The 20,824-nt window shown below is 41.5% G+C and overlaps 2 protein-coding genes and 1 pseudogene across 4 annotated transcripts in view; 1 reads left to right on the top strand and 2 right to left on the bottom strand.

The window, feature by feature from the left end:
• Window positions 1–1,529, top strand: part of ACO1 (aconitase 1) — a 59,431-nt gene extending 57,902 nt beyond the window's left edge. For all 3 annotated transcript variants that reach the window (XM_089913112.1, XM_089913111.1, XM_022551679.3), the window contains one exon: window positions 650–1,529. In XM_089913112.1, the coding sequence (XP_089769238.1) occupies window positions 650–763 (114 nt within the window). In that variant the 3' untranslated portion in view covers window positions 764–1,529. The remainder of the gene's footprint in view (window positions 1–649) is intronic.
• RIGI (RNA sensor RIG-I) overlaps window positions 1,414–20,824 on the bottom strand; it is a 39,151-nt gene continuing 19,740 nt past the window's right edge. Inside the window, 3 exon segments of the mRNA XM_030763763.2 lie at window positions 1,414–7,408; window positions 8,987–9,128; window positions 20,324–20,475. Coding sequence (XP_030619623.2) covers window positions 7,068–7,408; window positions 8,987–9,128; window positions 20,324–20,475 — 635 coding nt within the window. The 3' untranslated portion in view covers window positions 1,414–7,067.
• LOC111163199 (phosphatidylinositol-3-phosphatase SAC1 pseudogene) lies at window positions 16,881–18,827 on the bottom strand (annotated as a pseudogene).

Here is a 20,824-nt window from a genome sequence, read left to right as displayed (position 1 = left end):
CGCAGCAGTGAGAGGCCCGCGTATCGCAAAAAAACAAACAAACAAAAAAAACCCACCTTTTTATTATAAACCTGTTAACAGACACACTCACCCTATCCCTGAGCCTCACCCCCAAGTGGCCGACTTTGATTAGTCCAAAGGTGAAAAAGACAGTGCCCTGGATGAGGTAAGGATGAAGAACCAGCACCATGGTCCCAGGGTGACCTAGCTGCCCAGGCAGACTAAGCTGCCGAGGGTGAGCAGCTGGGCCAGTGCCTAAGGGACAACCTTAATGAAACATCTGCTGGCTGCTGACATTTCCATACTCGGGCAGTCCCTGGAGGAAGTTTAAAAAATATCCCAAACGCCACTACTAGCTACTGCCCTGAGAGGCTATTTCTAATTCTCAGGTGTCTCTCACTTCCATCACTTATTCTCTGCAGTGCTTGCTTTACCGTGTAGATCAGTACACTGGGGATCTTGTTAAATAAAATGCAACTTACCGCTCAGCAGGTCTGGGCTGGGGCCAGCGTGCGCCTGTCCCCGGCACTGCCGGAGTGTGGACCACACTTGGAGGGGTAGCCTGAGGGCAGGCCGGGCAGGATGTCTCTGGAAAGGGCTGGCTCGCTTCCTCCCTCAGCGATTCTTCTCTGCTTCTTTGTCCTCCCAGCTGGATACCGGCAAGACCTTCCAGGCTGTCATGAGGTTTGATACCGACGTGGAGCTCACTTATTTCCACAACGGGGGCATCCTCAACTACATGATTCGCAAGATGGCCAAGTAGGCCCTGGTTTCCTCGGAGATGGGCACCCTGGCCGCAGCGGGGAGGAAGCGCAGTGCCTACAGCCCGCAGGCCCTGGCATGGCAGTCTCTCCACCCCAGCCTTTCCCCTCCCCTCTCCTCCCCTCCACGCAGGGGCGCTTCCAGCCCAGGGTGCCCTAAGGTTCCGGTGCGCATCCTCTGCACACAAAATCAGCAGTCTCTACATGCTCTATTTTTGTTAATCTTTTTATCTTTTTCTAGAATTTGGAAGCTTAGAATGGTGGGATTGTCAGTTGTGCCAGGAAGGGAGAGCTGAGCCCTTTACAGTTACTGATCACAGAATATGTTGATTTTTCACTCTTAGCCTGTACTGTTCAGCTGAACACAAATGTCTCCTGCCCGATTTTTGGTTCCTCTGTTACCCTCTGCTCAATGAAACCTTTCCCTTGAGAGTCCTTTGCCTCTGCATACTGTCCCAAAGTTAACTGACAAGGCAGAGAAGAACTTTTTCACACTTCAAATCCTAGCCGTGACTGTGATCCCCTCGCCCCGCCTTTTCCTCCAGAGTGAATGATCCAGACACCTCGTGGATGGCTCAGAGGTTGAAATTTTTTGATTATGTACCTTTTGATAGATCAACACTGAAGAAATATGGAGGTTTCTTTTACTATATTCAAACATTTTCCCCAGAAAATGTTTCATGTATCGAGAGAACTTTAGATGTGGTTTTGGAGAGAGATGCAGAACATTTCTAATTTGAACACGATTAAATCTATTTTCAAGGAAAACTTTTTGACTTTGATACTGAATTCTGCTGTGTGTGTGCCCCTCGTTTTGGGATATGTAGAGCAGAGCAGATCTCAGACTGCAGGATCCTGAAGCCTGGATGACCTTCGAGTTCTCCTCTTTTTGTAACCACGTCAGTAATATGCAGGTTAAATGGCTGTGTTGAACCTCATTTGGGAGCAAACAAGAAGGTGGCAATAGCCTGGTAGCAGTAGCAATCATGTAGTCTGGTGAACGGATCATAATTTTTTTATTTTCATCTAGGTTATCTGCTCATTTTCATCACTGAAGTCATTTCAGGGCACATGTCTTAAGCTACTCCAGCTGCCATAATGAAATATCATAGGCTGAGTGACTCAAACATCAAAAATTTATTTTCTCACAGTTCTGGCATCTAGAAGTCCAAGATTGAGGTTCCAGCAAATTCATTTTCTGGTGAGAACTCTCTCTCTTCCTGGCTTACAGCCAGCTACCTTCTCACTGTGTCCTCACATGGCCTTCCCTTAGTGCGTATGCACGGAGAGAAAGCACGAATGAATGAGCTCTCTGGTGTCTTCGTCTTACAAGGGCCCTACTCTCGTGACCTTTTTTAACCTTAATTCCCTAGAGGTTCCATCTCCAGAGTCACAGTGTCCGGGAGGGCTTCGACATATGAATTTTGGGGGACAACATTCAGTCCATAACAGGGCACCTTAACAGCTTACAAATTAATCTTCTTCTAATGAATTTTAAGTCTCAACTTTAGCACTCAGGGTTTGTGTGCTGGTCAGTAGAACACCTAGGATCAAATCCTGTCTCCACCTCTTCCCAGATGATGGACAAGGCAGGTTATTGAGCGTCCTTGCCTCTGATGTCCTGGGATCTAGCTTCTGTTCATGAATAAAAATTACAAACAGAACCCTGTTGCACAAGAAAAGGCTGTGACCCTCAAATTAAGAGCAGTCCTAGGATAAAAACACTAAGAAGGGCTGAGAAAACAAACGTCCACCCCTCAGCCCTCCGTTGTGGAGCGTGGGAGCAGCCTGGTTCCCCACAATCAGTGCTTATGAGGAAACAGATTCCTGCAGCTATGACTTCTGGAATGGGGTCCCTTCACTTCTGGACTCCCCTCCTCTACCTCCAAACACACTATCTTGTTCATTGATAAAATGTCTCAGCCAGTGTCTTAAGGCTCTCCACAAGGCTTAACAAATAGACCCCTTTTACGTGGTTTCTCAAGAAGGCACTGGGCTGCTTACTCTCCAGATTAGAAGTGTGCTGCTCTATGCTAGACCCAGCCCCTCCTTCCTCTCTATGGGGTTCCCATCTCCTTTGTTCTTAGTTTTCTAAATTCATTCCTGCCTGATCCTTCCTAGGGAAACAAGCGCTCCTTGGTGTGCACAGTGAGTTCACTGACCAACTTTTTTAATGCAGCAAATAAGCACATGTGTCTTTAGCTATGGGACAGCCTTCGTGTAAGTGGAGAATAATCTAGGAGAAGGATATATTAGTCATGACTCTTAGTTGTAGTGTTAGAAGCACAATTCAAACTGCCTAAAGCAAAAAAAAAAAAAAAATTGGCTCAAAGAACTTGAAGAACACGGGTGGCCATGGCGGCAGGTTTGATTGGATCTATGACTCAAAACAGGTTCCTTCCCTATCGTTTCCCCTCTCGCCCTTCATTTGTGACAGCCTCTTTCTGGGGCGGGCCGTGTGCGGGGGGATATGGCCACTGGCAGCTCTGGGGTCACAGTTAATAATTTGTGGTTGTAGAGATCTGTCTCCCAGTATTCCCTAGGCTAAACATACTGGAAGTTTGCTAGTCACCTAAATGAAGAACCTTATTTTTGGCACAGTTGGCCTTTCAGGGTTGAGTTAGGACAGTGTGGCGCACCCTGCAGGTTATGAGGAGCAACGGAGAGCTGCTTCTGAAAAACAGGAGCCAAGGTTCCACTGGCTACCTTCTTTGGAAGTTGTTAAATGTCATGACCACAAACAGAATTTAACATCCAAGTAGTTTTTGTTCACCCAGACAGCCTAATCATTGTGCACAAAGATTATAGAATTACAGCTCATTATTTTTAACAGGTATAATAATTTGCATCCCCAAAACTGAGATCTACTTTTTAAATACAGATTTGTTGAGTGGAATTTAGTTTTATTACATAATATAATAAAACAGAGTTACTGGTATGATCCTGAAATTAATACTCCAGTTTGGTTCTGGTTGTCTAGTCAGCATCAGGGCTGAGTATCTGCTACTGTGCTTCTACAGGATGTTAACAACGTCCCATGAATAAAAGGGGTCCAGGGTCGGGGTATCTGGGAACCACTGGGTTAAACGGGCCTTATTACCACAGAATTGACATAAGGACACACAATGGCAGTGTGTACTGGAAATCACTCATTTGAGGGGAGAGGGGGCAGCAGACAATACAGAATCCTATCTGCCCACAGAACTGCTTTCTTCAGAGCATCTCACAGCACTTGGGTTTCAAACGACACACTTGAGGAAACACTGACCTGATGGCTTGTTTTTAAATTCAAATAATAATGTCAGTTTTAAGGGTGGGAATCAGTTTACTGGCCTTGTGACACAATCAGGCATTTGACTGAAGGTGACTTTTCATTTCAGGTGAAAATATCACAAGGTGAGCACTGGTGGGGACCACAGAGTTAACAATATCGAGTGGTTGTTATCAGATTATATCAGAACCACCTGAGGAACTTCAAAACTTACACGTGGCTAGACACACCCTGGCAGGATGTTCTAAGGGGGCTGGGCATGTGCCATGAAAAAGACTCCCCAGTTGGTTCTTAAATGCAGCCTTTGACCTAGAAATCCAACGACCAGCATTTGGACATCAGTTAAGAGTGCGCAATTCTTAAAACCCTACCTACTGGTTTCTTTCATTCAATAAATATTAACCAAATGCCTACTCTGTTCCATGCTCTATGCCTGCAATGGCTTGACTCCAGGCTAAAGTCAAACAAGGAAATTATTTTTCTTGTTTCAGCTTTAGACTGCATTCTTCTGTTGGCTGTACTATTCACCTTCATCCAAATTGAATTATTTAGATACTTGCAAGAACTTTTCTCAAATAGATTTCCAGTGGATGTTGTATACATCCTATTGGAGTCCTTAAATAGCAGCATCCAAAAAGGGCACTCACATATACAAAGAGATACTTGTTAGATTGGGATTTATAAGAAATATATATTTGGTCTTTGTCCCTAGTTTCTGGCACAGAGCTCCTAAAACCCTTGGAATTTCATGATAAGAGCAACAAAGGTGTCTCTTGTTATGTTAACGAGCGACTCTTATACCACCCCTAAGGATGGGGGCTGGTTACCGGAAAAACAACCACGTGATTAGAGGGTTAGACCTTTCAGTCCCATCCCCTGACCTCTGGGGAGGGGAGAGGGGCTGGAGGTTGAATAAATTACCAATGGCCAATGATTTAATCAATCATGCTTACATAATGAAACCTCCATTAAACCCAAAGGACAAGGTTCAAAGAGCTTCCAGGTTTGTGAACACGTAGAGATTCAGAGAAGACACAGAAACTCTGAGCCCCTTCCCCAAACCTTACCCTATGCATCTCTCTCATCTGGCTGCTCCTGAGTTACTTCCTTTTATAATAAACCGATGATCTAGTAAGTAAAAGGTTTCTCTGAGTTCTGTGAGCCTCTCTAGCAAATTAAGCCCACAGAGGAGGTTGCTGTAACCTCTCATCTGTATTCAATTGGTCAGAGGCACAGGTAATAACAATTTGGCTTCTGAAGTAGGGAAGAGGTGGGGCAGTTTTGTAGGACTGAGCTCTTAACTTGTAGGGATCTGACGCCATCTCCAGGCAGATACTGGCAGAATTGAGTTGAATGGTAGGACACCCCGTTGGTCAATTGGTTGGTGGTGTGGGAACAAAGCCCATATTAAAACTGGTGACCAGAACATTAATACTCTAATAAAATATAAATGGAAAATGAATAAAAATTAGCAAGCAAGTTGGCTTAAATAACCCATTTTATTGTGTCTTACTAAGAATACTATTAATAACCATTATCAAACAACTACTATGTATATCAAACACTTTGTGTTATTTCAGTTAAAAACTCTCTACTAACTCTTACAGGTATGTAATATCCTTGTTTCACAGATGAAGAAAATTAAGCCTAGGAGAAGTTATGTAACTGGCAAGTTCTCTGACTCTCATCAGATCAAAAGGAGGAAGAGGTGGCTGCAGCAGGTCACCCCACTGATCTCCAGGACTGATCTGGGGGTCTGGGTGGCCTCCTGGACACCAATAAGCCTTCAGATATAAGTGCTATCTGAAAAGAGTTATGCGACCCCTTATGCTGAGCATATTAACATTTTATGATGTTCGGAGGTTTGTTAAAGCCATTGATGGTCCTAGTGAATTACAAACAACTAATCTGAATCTGTTTTAAGAAGATGCTTAAATTACTATAGAGGCTATCCTGAGCGGAACATAAAATACCTTGGCCTGGATGGAGACAGTAGAACTCAGGTAGTTGTCTCCATGTCTGGAAAACCCCAAACTAAGCTCTGGAGCATCAGCCTTGTTAAATGACACAGGAATGCCATTTGGATATGTATTCTAAGTTTTTAAATAGAAAGGACAGCCAAATTAAACTGCCTCTTCAGTATCATCCAAGGGACCTACCTGAGAACAGAGTCCGAATGTTGACCATCAACTATTACTGGAAAATGGCTTGAAATGACCATTCGAAGGGAACAATGGCACAGGTTAAGAAAACAAATTAATCAGTCAAGATGTACAGTAAACCAAAAGAACAGAAATCAACTTCTCAATGAGTACTGTATTATTTAAATGCCCCCATTACTAAAAATTGTCCACTGTAGAATTTTAAGATCAGATGCCACACATAGAGAACACAAGTGTATGTGACTATTATGCCTATGTATGTGTATATATATTGAACCTTTGGACTTACCAACGTGTAAAGGATCAGCAAAAAGGAGCCAATAGAAAAGACTGGGGTAGAGTTAGAAGCGCTAGTGGCCAAGAGGGAGTTCCAAGAAAGGAGTATTCAACAGGGCCAAAAGCAGCAAAGAGGTCAAACAGAGGGAAGGACTAAGACGTGCCCAGTGGATTGGGCCACCAGAGTCTCTGGTGACCTTGACAAAAACAATTTCAGTAGATTATTAAGGGCAAAAGCCAGTTTACAGTAGGTTAAGGAAAGAAAGGGAAGCATGGAAAACCTTTCAACATTCCATTCACTCGTTCATTTATCTCAATGTGTACTGAGTGGCTAGCGGTGCACACTGGCAGTGGGTTCTGAAGGGAAGAATGGCAATAAGTTAAGCCTTTTTCATTTTTCCCAAGCTCTACTGACATACAAAGTGATTCACTGAGTGCTGTGATTCATTCACTCGTGTTTTACGTAAGTGATACAGTACAAACTGCTGAAAACAACAGAAGTTAAGTGATATATACTCAGTACAGTACAAGCCTTAGGGAAAATATCCTGACAGTGGTACAAGTGATCTGTGATTCCCCACTGGTCTAATTTCTTCCTCACTCAAGGTCACCCATTCCCTGCAGACTGAGGTCCTGAGCTCAAGTGGACATTTCTGCAGCATCAAATGGGATCTTCTCAAAATGAAAGTCCTTCCACTTTGCATACAGTGTCTGAGCTCCAGTTGCAACATCTTCCACCACAAAACTTTCAGTCTTTATAACTGGAATCTCAAATACCTTATACTTCACATGGATTCCCCAGTCATAGCTGCAGTCCTCCCTGGCACAGAAGATCTTTGCTCTCTTCTCAAAACTCCCAAAGCTCTTTGGTCTGGGGTGTAACTTACTCACAAAATGCTCCCTGAAAGCAACTCCAACCATAGTGAAATGGCATTCCTACGGATGAATGGATCGAGTAGCATACAAAACAGAACGTTAGAACCAGAACATAATTGTGATTTAAAAAAAAGAAAACTCCACAATAATCAGAGATGATGAGAAGGCGGGATCCCAATTCTTTTACAGATGGAGTAAGAAGGAAATGTGGATTTGCCTCAAGGCCAGAGTAGAATCCACGCAGCCTGACCACCAGTGACACAGGTGGAGGTTAGGGTGGAGGTGGAGGTGCAAGTGAGGGGGCAGGGGACACCTCATGAAGAGGAGGACTAAGAAGTTTCCAGGCAACCTGGCTCCCCAAAATAGATACTCCTTATTAATTCAGAGACAAAGGGGTATTTATTGAAGATCTGTGAAGCCTGAGTTCACCAGTGGCCCTGACAGGAAGAATCCAAAGGATACAGAGAACAACAACAAAGGGTCAATGTGTATCTGAAGAGGCTCAGGGACTAATGTGTCCACTGGCCCCGCCCCCAGTCAACGTTAGAATAAACTGAACAAACACCACAGTGCACAGAACAAACCCAGATCCTACATATCCAGTCCCTCGGGAAAACATAGTCTAAAAGGGCCATTTCAACAGAAGATCACCCAAATTGGAGCTGAAAGGACCTTCCTTTTACTGCTAAAGAAAAAGACTCAGAAAGGTATGGGAACTTGCCAGTATTACCCCTAATACACTTCTTGCTCCAATGTTGGACTGATTAAAAAGACTCAGCTTTCTGAAGACTAAGCAGAACCCTAAAGTAATAACTCCTCATCTGACCCAGCCCAGGCCCTCCACTCTCCCCAATCGGCAGCAATAGTTACATCCAATTTTTGTCTTTGGAGATTTTTCTAACCCTTATCTAAGAGTTTTAGAAAGCTAACCTGCAGATGTCATGTTTTTAAAATAAGGAGATTTTGCTTCCATTGTAAAAGTGATCCATATCCCCAGAAGAAAGTTTAGAAAACACAAAATAGTAGAAAGAGAAAAAATCATGGTGTCTCACTGCAAAGTATTAATACATTTTAGTATACTTCCTCTAGCCTTTTTTGTACAAACATAAGTGTTTTTTTGGTGGTGGTGATGGTGGTATTGCTGCTATTATTTTGCACTGCTATGATCATAGCATATTTACTACTTTCTATCCTCATTAATTTTCCCACTGTACCATTAGTTTGTAAGAAGTTTTTCATTATACTATATAAGCTTCCTAATCACTTTGTTTAATAAACTTTATTTTCGAGTAATTTCAGATTTACACTGAACTACAGGTTTTACCACTTTTTCTAATAATATCCTTCATCTGTTCTAGGATCTAATCCAGGATACCATGGTGCATTTAGCATAACCATTATTTGTAATGGCTACGTAATATATAATTAAGTAGCTGTGCAGCAATTTTTAAGCTATTTCTTTATTGTTGAACATCAAGGGTTTCTTTTAAACTTTTTAGCCTTTTAAAAATACATGGACCATGGCCATGATAACAACAGAATAATAGTATTCTTACTATAAATATCTCACTGATAGATAATAAGCTTTAATGAGTGCTAAAAAATGACCCAGTGCTATTTGTTAAAAAGACTGCCTATCTCCATCACTCTTATATCAGCTGTATAACATGCAAAGGTTTTGCACTTTCTGCAGAGCAGTTTTTTATTTTCCTTATCAAGCACAGGTTTTACTTTTCCTTGATTATCCCTGATGAATTTTTCATGAATCTGTATCTGGCAAACCTAGATGCAAAAGAACAAAACAAACAAACAAAAGAACCTCCTCAAATATGTAATTAGAGTATAACTAGGATATATATACACACACGTATATATGTACATAATCATTCATTCTTATACAACTTCCATAAACATACAGTACCTGGCTTTGTTCATAAAAATCTCATAGGTAATTTTATTGATTCTCCTAATAGGAGACTTCTTTGTTAGTTAATGTTTAATTGTGGCCTCCAATTAGCCTTTTAATATCTTCATCAAAGATGCCCATAAAAGCACTAAAGATGTCCGTAAAATAGTGATGTGAACCATGCTTTCCACTTTAGTAGTTGGTAAAACTTTAAAAATCCTTCACAGGGACTTCCCTGGTGGCACAGTGGGTAAGAATCTGCCTGCAACGCAGGGGACATGGGTTCGATTCCTGGTCCGGGAAGATCCCACATGCAGCAGAGCAACTAAGCCCGTGTACCACAACTACTGAGCCCACGTGCCACAACTACTGAAGCCCGTGTGCCACAACTACTGAAGCCCGCACGCCTAGAGCCCACGCTCCACAAGAGAAGCCACTGCAATGAGAAGCCCGCGCACTGCAACAAAGAGTAGCCCCCACTCGCCACAACTAGAGAAAGCCCATGCATAGCAGCGAAGACCCAACACAGCCAAAAATAAAATTAAATCTTTAAAAAAAAAAATCCTTCACAAACAGACATATGATATGCATTAACTGTTTCAGGAATAATTACACCCACTCTCAAGGCATAAACCCACTGAATGGAACAGTAGGCAGAAGAGTCCCTCACCACCTAAAATCTTTTTTCTCTCTTCCTTTCCAACCACAGAGAGTATTGTTGAATTACAGTAAAATTAAGTGTCTGTATAGGATGACCACATTCTATCTCAAAATTTAGGCCTTGGCTAAGTACAACTAAGAACCCTGGACATTATATATAAAATAACCATAAGGTTCTGTAGGGTGAAGAGAGGAAGGCAGACCAGCTAGGAACCTTGGGACCCTAGAAACAACATGGTAGTGAGTTTCCTGGGTTTTCGTTTTGCCTTTTATATCCCAGACATGGAGCTGAAGAAGCTGGCAACCAGAACTGACTATGGGGACAGACAAAGAAATCTCAACAAAACCCTATCTCTCTAGCTACTGGTCAAAAGACCAGGACAGGGGCAGCCACCAGAACAGGGGCAGCCAGCAAGACAGAAAACTTTCAGACAACAGCTGTTCTACCAAACGCCACAGGAAAAAACAGCAACAACAATAACAATAACAACAACAAAAAACCCTGAACCCTGAGGCTAAGTGTGGAACCTAGACTTCCACTCTGCAGGTCTGTTAACAAAGCACCTCAACACTCCCACCTGCTGGTGTCAGAGAAAGCCAGGATTTTCAGTCCTGCCAAATGGTAGCCCCCCTCACCTGTGGCGTCCATGGAGACCACATGAGGGGCCAGAACTCCCATCCCCACACAGCAGTAACAAGGAGCCTCCCCTTGCTGGTATCAACAGAGGCTGAGTAGGAAACCAAGACTTCTACCTTTACCTGACAGTGATGAAACAATGTCCCCCATCTCCCCTATCAGAATGATATCAGAAAGAAGCCAGCTGACACAGAAGGTTAAATAAGATCCCAAGTCTCATCATATAGTATGAAAATCTCTGGGTTTTGATTAAAAATCACTCTTCATAGCAGAAACCAGAAAGATCTCAAACTGAGTGAAAAAAAAAGACAACCAATTGATGCCAACATGGAGATGACAGAGATGTGAGAATATCTGACAAAGATTTTAAAGTAGCAATAATAAAAATGCTTCAATGAGTCATCATAAACACTCTTGAAACATGAACAAATATAGAGGCTTAACAAAGAAACGGAAGACATAAAGAAGAACAAAATGGAAATTTTAGAACTAAAAGATACAATAACCAAAATAAAAAACTTAGTGGATGGGCTCAACAGCAGAATGGAGAGGAAAAAGGAAAGAATCAGTGCACTGGAAGACAGAACAACAGAAATGACCCAATGCAAACAACAGAAAGAAAACAGACCAAAATAAATGAATAAATAAATAAATAAACAGAGACTCAGGGACCTTTAGGACCATTTAAAAATATCTAACATTTATGACACTAGGGTCCTGGAAGGAGAGGGGAAAAAGCAGAGCTTAAAAAGTACTGGAAGAAATAATGATGGAACATTTCCCAAACTTAACATAATGTAACATAAACCTACAGATACAAGATGCTGGACAAATCCAAATAGGATAAACCCAAAGAAACCACACCAAGACACATTATAATTAAACTTCAGAAAACTAAAGACATAGGAAAGAATCTTGAAAGCAGCCAGAAAAAAACTGACACCTGACCTATAGGGGAAAAACAATCTGGATGACACCAGATTTCTCAGCAGACACTATGGGAGAGCAGAAGAAAGTGACACAGTATTTTTCAAATGCTGAAAGAAAAACCTGTCAACGCAGACGCCTATATCCAGCAACATATCCTTCAAAAATGAAGAGGAAATCAAGACATTCTCAGATGAAGGGAAACTAAAAGAATTTGTTCACCAGTAGACCTTCCCTAAAAGAAGAGCAAAAGGAAGTTCTCTAAACAGAAGGACATGATAAAAGAAGAAAACTTGAAACATCATAAAGGAAGAAGGAACATGGTGATTTCCACAGTATCAGCTGTAGAAGGATCCGCTCTGTCCCAGTGGTTTGTGGTGCTGCCTCTCTTTTATCAAGTGTTCCAGGTGGAACCAGATAGCCTAGGTGCAAATCCTGTTCCTACCACTTGGCAGCTGTGTGATTTGGGGCAAGTGCCTCAGTTTCCTCAATTATTATACAAAATGGGAATAGTAATAGCATTTAGTTTGTGGGCTGTTGGGAGGTAAGATGAGTTAATAATTGCTCAGGGCTGCCTGGCGTAGCTTTAATGCTGCTTGTTGTTAGCCTCGGTCTGTTAGGCTAGTCTTTTGGTAAGAACCATGAAAATGTTAATGATGGTGATCTGTACTTTAGTATTGGGTAGGGCAATACCCATTCATGAGTTATTTTTTCAGAAATGTCATAGCTGTTTTCATTTATTTATTCTTCTGTATAAACTCAGGAACCATTTTACCAAATTAAAATATCATTTAGGGCTTCCCTGGTGGTGCAGTGGTTAAGAATACGCCTGCCAATGCAGGGGACACGGGTTTGAGCCCTGGTCCAGGAAGATCCCACATGCCGCAGAGCAACTAAGCCCATGCGCCACAACTACTGAGCCTGCGCTCTAAAGCCCGCGAGCCACAACTACTGAGCCCGCGTGCCACAGCTACTGAAGTCCGCACACCTAGAACCCATGCTCTGCAACAAGAGAAGCCACTGCAGTAAGAAGCCCGCGCACTGCAATGAAGAGTAGCCCCCACTTGCCGCAACTAGAGAAAGCCTGCGCGCAGCAACAAAGACCCAATGCAGCCAAAAAGAAATAAATTTTAAAAAATCATTTATACTTTGATTATGGGTTATGATAAACCTATAAGAGAATTTGCGGCAAATGCACATCTTTAAAATATTCAGTCGTTCCATTCAAGAGCATGGCATTTCTTTTGTCTTAATCTACCTTCTATCTCTAAGTAAAATTTTTTTAGTTGTCCGTATTTACACTTCAAACATTTCTGGTTAGGCCAATAGATGTAGTAGTTAAACAGAGGGGCCCTGCCAGCTCCACCCCTAACTAGCTGTGTGGTCTACTGACACTGAAAACTTCCATGCCTCAGTTTCCCTCCTGGAGCATGACATAATAAGAGGCTCTACCACATGGAACTCTGTGAGGCCCGTTGATATAAATAAACAAGCATTTGCAGGGCTTGGTGGAGAGCCCATGTTCTGCATGTATGAGTCACAGTTATTGTTGTCACTGTGAATGGAAATGTCCCACCCCCGTATATCTTGTATTGGTTACTGATCATCCATAGAGAATCCATTGATCTCTAAAGCACTTCAAATTCAAATAAAATTTGATTTATATTTAAAAATTTAGGCCTGGAATATAGGTTAGGAAAACAATCAAAATATGATTTTCTGTCCCCCAACTCCCCACCCCATCCCACTTGAAATTATCTTCATTGTTTTTGTAAGAATAAAGGATGCTTAATGCTTCCTATTTTCAATTCAAGTTTTCACTGCCGTAAAACTGTTGCATTATGTATATTTAATCCCGTTATTTCCTTTGGGTAAATTTCTAGAAGTGAAATTACTGGGTTACATGATATACATTTCCCTATGAGCAATTTTAATTGCTTTTTCTCAGACACGGTTCTGATCACTACCTAATGCAGGCTCACGGTGGGGGGGATTTGATAGGAAAGAGGGTAAAAATATAAACTTGCCCTTTGGGCATCCAATTAAAAAAATTCACTTATATCTAATGATATTCAATTATATACTAAAATTCATTAAATATTAATAACCTCAAATATTTTAAATGTCACTGAAGGCAATAAATATAAATCCTAATAAATTAAAACTAACTATTACTGCTATAATGAAAACTAAGTAAAACTCAGTAACTGGATAAAGAGGTTCAACCAAAGTCACAAATTAAGTCTAGAGCACACTGCTTCCCCATTGCCCACCTGTGGTTGAGAAGCAGCCTAACTCCCTGCACTGAGGTGGAAAGAGAGAAACTATGAAACCCCGATTGCGTGCAGTCATGGGTACACATCACGTTGGAAGTTATTCCATCAAACTGAACTTTCAACCCATAACTTATTCTCTACTCATAAGAAAGGAAAGTAGGCTTCCTCATTTTGATTTCAAATGACCCTCCACAACTAGAACTGTGAAAAATATCCTTTATACTTTATTCCTCCAGAATGAAATACTACCAGATCCTGAAGCTTCCATCATAGAAAAAAGTTCTTGGATGATTCTGGGCTCTCTACATGTTCAGATGGCTGGAGAGTAACCAGAGATTCCCCAAGGGCCACAGTGCTCTGGTGAAGGTCAGCCACACGTAGACAATGGACAATGCAGCTGTGGGTGCAGAGAAGAAAGTGTACAGTCTCCCTCCCCCCTACCCAGGGATTACCCTAGAGACCTCTGAACTGGTTCCCTCTCTTCTGCAGAGTTTCTTTGATATGAAGGGCCCAGGTGCTCAGATCCAATGCCCAACCCTTAACAAAACACCACATAAAGGGGGCTTACCCCAAGAACCATAATTCCTTTTAGTTTTAAGAGCATACGGTTTTCCCTAACTTATTATACTTCTCCTAAGCCTTTTGAAAGCAAGGTCTTCTTCTTTAAACAGAGCAGTGGAGGCTGGTCACCAGGATAGGACAGGGACAACACCAAGACTCTGAGCTCCCAGCTGCCATGGCATTGCCAGCTGCCAATGACTCGTGGCCGCACTTGTGCTGGGCCCTTGCTGATTCTTTACCACCTCTGCCCGTTTTTGATCTGTGGGTGTTAGGGGAATCCCAAATGCTATTAAATAGCCTAATTCAACAGATATTTAAACCATTTTCTCCTCACCTCACTCTATGGCCTGGTGTACTGCCTACAAAAGAATGTCTATGTGTTTGTTCCAGCCTCCGTCTGCCTCAAGACTTTTACTCTATTGCTTCTGCCACATGTGAGTGTAAGCACCTTGTTACTCAGTGGGGGAGATAAAGAATTATGCCAAAGTTAACATGGTTTTAAAGCCTTTATTAGCAGTGTCCCTGTATTCTACAAAATGGAGAAGTGGCTCAGTGAAAAAACTCTATCCTAAGTAAAATTAAGGAGGGAAATTAAGAGGAACTAAAGAATTGCCCTTCAATTCTGTTCAGTGAAAGTGTGGAAGAGGTATTTTTAAATATATTGTTCTCTAAACTTTAGGAAGAAATGTTCTTTAAAATGAGTCAACGCTGACATAACACTGTAATTTTTTCCTAAAATAAGTATTAGTTTGCTTTAGATCATTCATTGCTTCTCAATACTTTTTTGAGCTACAAATTATGACTTTTCAAAATTATGAACCCTATGGAATCGGTCTACTAAATTGTAAGACTCATCTTCATGAAGTTTTTGTTTTTTTTTTTTTTAAGAAGAGAGTATGACATTTTATTTTCACTTATGGATGGACAGTACATGAATTTAGAAATATAATCATTGCAGGGTTCTGAAATATTGATACCTTAAGATCTAACACACCAACATTAGCCCATTCACTGCAAAACAGCCACATCAGCAGTTCAGATTTAGTCTTTGTTGTGGTCGCTGAAATAAGTTCTTAATGTGAAATGCCCAGTAGCATCTGAGTAATACATTACAGTAGACATGAACTAAGTTTCGATATTTCCTCTTTGGAACGAATTATGCTTATTTACAAGAGTAGGTAGTTCTAATTATTTACCCTATTGTGAGTTTTAATGACTGACTTTAAGCTACAGAGGGTTTTCCAGCTATTATTTCCTTTAAAGTTTCTAAAAGCAACAACTTTTATTAATGTTTATAAAAGATAATGTTGGAAAAAAGGTAATGTTAAAATCAAGGTGCTCTTTAGAGATATTTAAGGACAGGAAAAGGTATTACCATTGAAAAAACTGTACATATTTTCAAGCACAACACAAATACTGTAGCAGTATTTAATTGAACTATTTTAAAATAGTGGCAATTATACTTCCTTACATACTTTTCTAATTTTTAAACCTCATAATTACAATTTGAATATACAGTCTGACTTATAATTAGAACTATGCACAGCTTCTAGAGTGTATTTTTTCAGATTTATTTCTTCACATAATTTAAAGTTTAAGTTGGTCCTTGATTTGGAGAGCTGTAACTACCTGGAAGCACTAAATTTTAGACTTACTGACAGCTAACAAAAACCCTTAAATAGGGAAAAGCATCGACACTACTGTGCGTGGAAAAGCAGCTTCTGCCTCCAAGTGCAACATCGGATTCAGCACAAGACCCGCTCAGAGGCCATGTCTCCATGAAAGACCCCCAAGAAACCGAAAGGTCCAGAATGAAGGAGCTGACCAACCAAGGGCATTTTCCACACTGGGGCAATCCTGAAAACAGAGGAGGCTTGGACCTCTAGCATAAGAGAGAGACTTCATATTCTTTGATTTCATTTACACCTTTTAAAAAGATAAAATACACCTGAACCTTTTTCATCACACTTCAACTGCACAGCTCAAGCTGACTGAACTCATAAGGCAGCCCAACTGAAGCTCCAAAGGAACACCAGACCCTGGTCTCCTCTTACCTACCATGTAGTCACAGACTATTTCGTCCAACTACTTGATGTATGGAAAAGACATTTTATAAACAGAGTAGAGTTAGCTTATTATTAAACTAAAGAAAAGTCCAAAGGTGTATGGAAAAGTATGCTTGCTAACAGAAACTGCTTCTACAGTGACAATAAACTGAGCTAGAAAAATAATTTCACTGTTTTAAATAAGGAAAGAAGCTAGATTTTTAAAAAATATGTTACTTATTCTGCAACAGCCGATTAAACTGACCATGAATAGATTCCTTCCATTCCGTGAGCTGAATTGAGGTTACATTTTAATTATAGAATAGCTTCAAATGATAACCGTCCCAATAGTAAAGAGATCATCAAGGCAGTAACATCAGATCAATTCTAAGTCATCACCCCCACACAAAGCGCAAGATGTGCTTTTGGATAAAGGATTTAAAAAGACCTTGGGCTGACGTGGAAAGCGGGTCAGTAAAGACTCCAGTTCTGCATAATGGAATCTTCCAAGCCAACCTGCTTTCCACAGACACAAATTCAGTCTATCTTTTCTTTCTGGACCAATCTGGGAGCATGAACAAAATCTTTGCCATTGTAAAGAATAATAAAAAATGTTCCAATGCTTGCAACTCCCCAGAGAGCACATATGCCAGTGTTTCTGTCCAGGTGTCACCAGCCATAAGCAAACAGATAATGCACATGGAAAAGGCGACAACCATGATAATAGGCAAAGCCAGGAATTTCAAATCCCCTGGAACACTTAAAGGACTATGAGATTCTAATTCATCCACTGAATAGTTCCCAAGAAATAAGTCTATGGAATCTTGTCTAAATCCATCAGAAAAGTTGTTCTTGTAATACCGTATCAGTGAGTTCCAGCCATCCATTATAAGTCCCAACTGAGTTCTCTTCCCAGTTCTGGTAAAGTCAGTCTTCAAGGCACCAGTTCCCGCATACTGTTTGGCACAAGCATTTGCATTGTCAGCCCAGGCGTTTTTGTAAATCTTCTCAAATTCATCTTGTTCTTCAAGCTTTTGTCCCACATGCAAAACTCCTAGTCTCTGAAGCTGGGCCTGAAGCGAACGACAAGCTAACAGACTCTGGACCACATTAGTTCTGTCCAGACAATCCATGCAATTGCTGCGGAACACGCCTTCCTGGTTAGTCACCACCTTGCCGTCAGAGTCCACTAGAAAATAACTTAATTCATCTTGCATTTCTGCTACTTGATCCAATAAAATACTTAGTCGATCCCATCTCATATTTTTACATTCCTTATGGAAGTCAAAGGCAATATATCTGATCATTCCATTTGCCAAGGAAGACGCCATTGTTGCAAACGCCTGTTCAAGTGGCTTCTCTGAGCCCTTCTGATTAACCAGATTGATTATGACTTGTTTTCCATAAATAATTATTTGTGAATCAAAACGCCTTTGGAAACCATCCATATGATTTGCTACTTTGTTGATCAGTAGCAGTGGTTTGTACTTGAGATTTGGTCTTTGAGACCAGTAAAGTGGTATTGATCCTCGAGTCTGTACAAATGAAGCTCTGCTCCCATTGTAGTGCACAATTTGTTGTTTCTACAAAGTTAGCTGCATGGCCTTCAGAATCAATTCCTCTTACATAATAGCGGACACCAGCTCTGAAACAACTCCTCCTCGAGATGAGAATCCAATCAAAGTATTTTCCATTAATAGAACATGAGTGCATAGTAAAAAAGCCATATAATACCGGAAGAGCAAACCGATGGACCTCTGGCTGAGCAGAAAGTTCTCTTAGAAGATGACCATTCCATACAAACCGCTGGTTTGCCCTTTCCAAGAGACTCATTTCCTGGAATTCTGGACTAGTGTTAGACAGCCGCTGCAAAGTATGGGTCAAATCATATGTCGTTGAAAAATAAAATCCATCCACACTCAAGACATGGTTTATCATTGCTAGGAAAGTTTTGTTATCTTGTAATTGAATATCAGTTAAGTGCAACATTGTCTTCTTATAAGAAAGGACATCAAAGTCTACTGCTTTCCAGATTACATGATTGAAAAATTCACCTATTTTTTTCTTTTTGGTAATGACAATTAGATAATTACCCGCCACCAGATGAATTGTGCCCAGTATACCAAATATTGGTCTTGTGACAGCTGAAGGAGGAATATCTTTCTTGACTGAGAGTGTAACTTCTGTGGACACACGGTCGATGATAAGTACATTATCTGCTCCATCATCACAAGCTTCCACATAACATTTTCAAGGTGAGATATGCAGCTTCAGCCGCTCGTAGGTTGTTGCCGCCATCCTGCACCACGGCCTCCTCCCTGCTCTTTCCATCCGCCCCGCCACCTCGAATACAGCGAAACCGGTCACCCTGGCACGGTGGCCGCAATGCCCCGCCTCGTCCCACCTCCTCTCCCTGCCCGGCCGGGCTGCTCCCGAACGGGAGGCGGCCTTCATGAAGTTTTAAAGTAGGCCTCATGCCTCTGTCCAGTAACAACTCCCATTTTTGAGCACTTATTTTATACCATGCACTGTAGGAAGTGATGTATATGTCTCACTTTATCCCCCAAACTACCCTGTGAGTCAAATACTGTTATTTTCCCAACTTTACAAACAAGGAGAATGATGATTTCAAAGAGGAACTACCTGAAGTCACACATTTTGTAAGTGGCAGAACTGGGACTGGAACCACTGATTCTAATGTTAAAGCTCCTGCCCCAGACCTGCAGAGTTCAATGCTTCCAAAGAGTCTGAGATAAAATCTCTGCAAATGGTCTGCAGAAAGCATGGGTGTATGTGTGTGTGTGTGTGTGTGTATGTGTGTGTTTCCCCAATCTGCCCCCCATTTTTCTGTGTTATAAAGGAAATTACAACCAAACTAAGGTCACTACCGAGATGCTGGACTGAATCAGTGCACCACTCCAAAGTTCACACTATTATCCATACCTATGTACTTCCAACACTGGGCACACCTCCCAGGCACGGTGCACTGGAAGCTTTTCCCTGAGGACTCTGGATGTTAGAGAGAGAGAGATTTGAGGAAAAGACTAAGAAGAGCTCTGTCTTGCAGTGTTAGGGTGTAGTGCTCATAATGAACTGTCAACTTAAGAGCAATTTTAGCTCAGTTTGCCTTTTAGATCTAAAAACATAGTTTCAGGTATTAGCACTAATACAATATATTTTAACTCACTGAGACTCAAAGCAGAATGAATCTGATGCTCACTACAGGGTGAAATTTTAAGCATAAACTTATGGTTCTAAAATAACACTCTGGGGACTTCCCTGGTGGCGCAGTGGTTAAGAATCTGCCTGCCATTGCAGGGGACGTGGGCTCGAGCCCTGGTCCGGAAGACTCCACATGCCGTGGAGCAACTAAGCCCGTGCACCACAACTACTGAGTCTGCACTCTAGAGCCCGCAAGCCACAACTACTGAGCCCACGTGCCATAACTACTGAAACCTGTGCGCCACAACTATTGAAGCCTGTGTGCTGCAACTACTGAAGCCCATGTGCCTAGAGCCCATGCTCCACAACAAGAGAAGCCACTGCAATGAGAAGCCCGCACACCGCAACAAAGAGTAGTCCCCGCTCGTTGCAACTAGGGAAAGCCCGCACGCTTGCAACTAGGGAAAGCCCGCACGCAGCAATGAAGACCCAATGCAGCCTAAATAAATAAATAAATAAATAGAAATGTTAAAAAAAATTTTTAAAGTAAAATAAAATAACACTCAGAGAATTCCCTGGCAGTCCAGTGGTTAGGACTCCACTGCCAATGGCGCAGTTCAATCCCTGGTCAGGGAGCTAAGATCCCACAAGCCCCACAGTGCAGGGAATGGAATGGAATGGAATAGTAAAGTAAAATAACACTCAGAGCAATATGATAACAGGTACCAGCCATGCTCACAAACAGGGACTGTTTGTGACTTACAGTCAGATTCTGAAAGAGTAACACAGATACAAAGACTTACCTTTTCTTTAAATACTGCTTCATCTCACGTCTGCAGGCTTAAAATGGAGTCATTCATCATTTTTTCTTCGTATATGCTTATTTTTTCTTTTTCGATTACATCGGCATTACTAGTCAGAAGGAAACACTTGCTCCCTCTTGCTCTTCCTCTGCCTATTAGAAAATAAATATTTTATTTGGTGTCTTTGACTTAAAACTCTGATAAATCTGAGAATATGAGAGAAATAGGGGTATTCCTAAAATTCAACTTTGGTTCACTGAATCCCACTTTCTAGAAGAGCTGAGCTGGTAGGGTGTGAAGTCTAACTCAGGTGTGCACCTGCATATTAAACATCTGGATAAACAAGGAGCCCACCTTAGGCAGGCTTCCTCGGGGTCTCCATGGTACAGTGTGACTGGACAGGCACAGACAATCTGGCATGAACCCTCAGGATGACATGGTGAGGGCCCCAAAGATGAATAATAAACAGATGGGGAAATGGGGAAATAAGATATGTTCACA

The sequence above is a fragment of the Delphinapterus leucas genome, chromosome 6 (genome assembly GCF_059928025.1).
Source record: "Delphinapterus leucas isolate spDelLeu-1000000601 "Yukka" chromosome 6, BTC_Dleu_Yukka2, whole genome shotgun sequence".
Lineage (NCBI taxonomy): Eukaryota > Metazoa > Chordata > Mammalia > Artiodactyla > Monodontidae > Delphinapterus > Delphinapterus leucas.
This window is presented reverse-complemented; position numbering and strand designations above follow the sequence as displayed.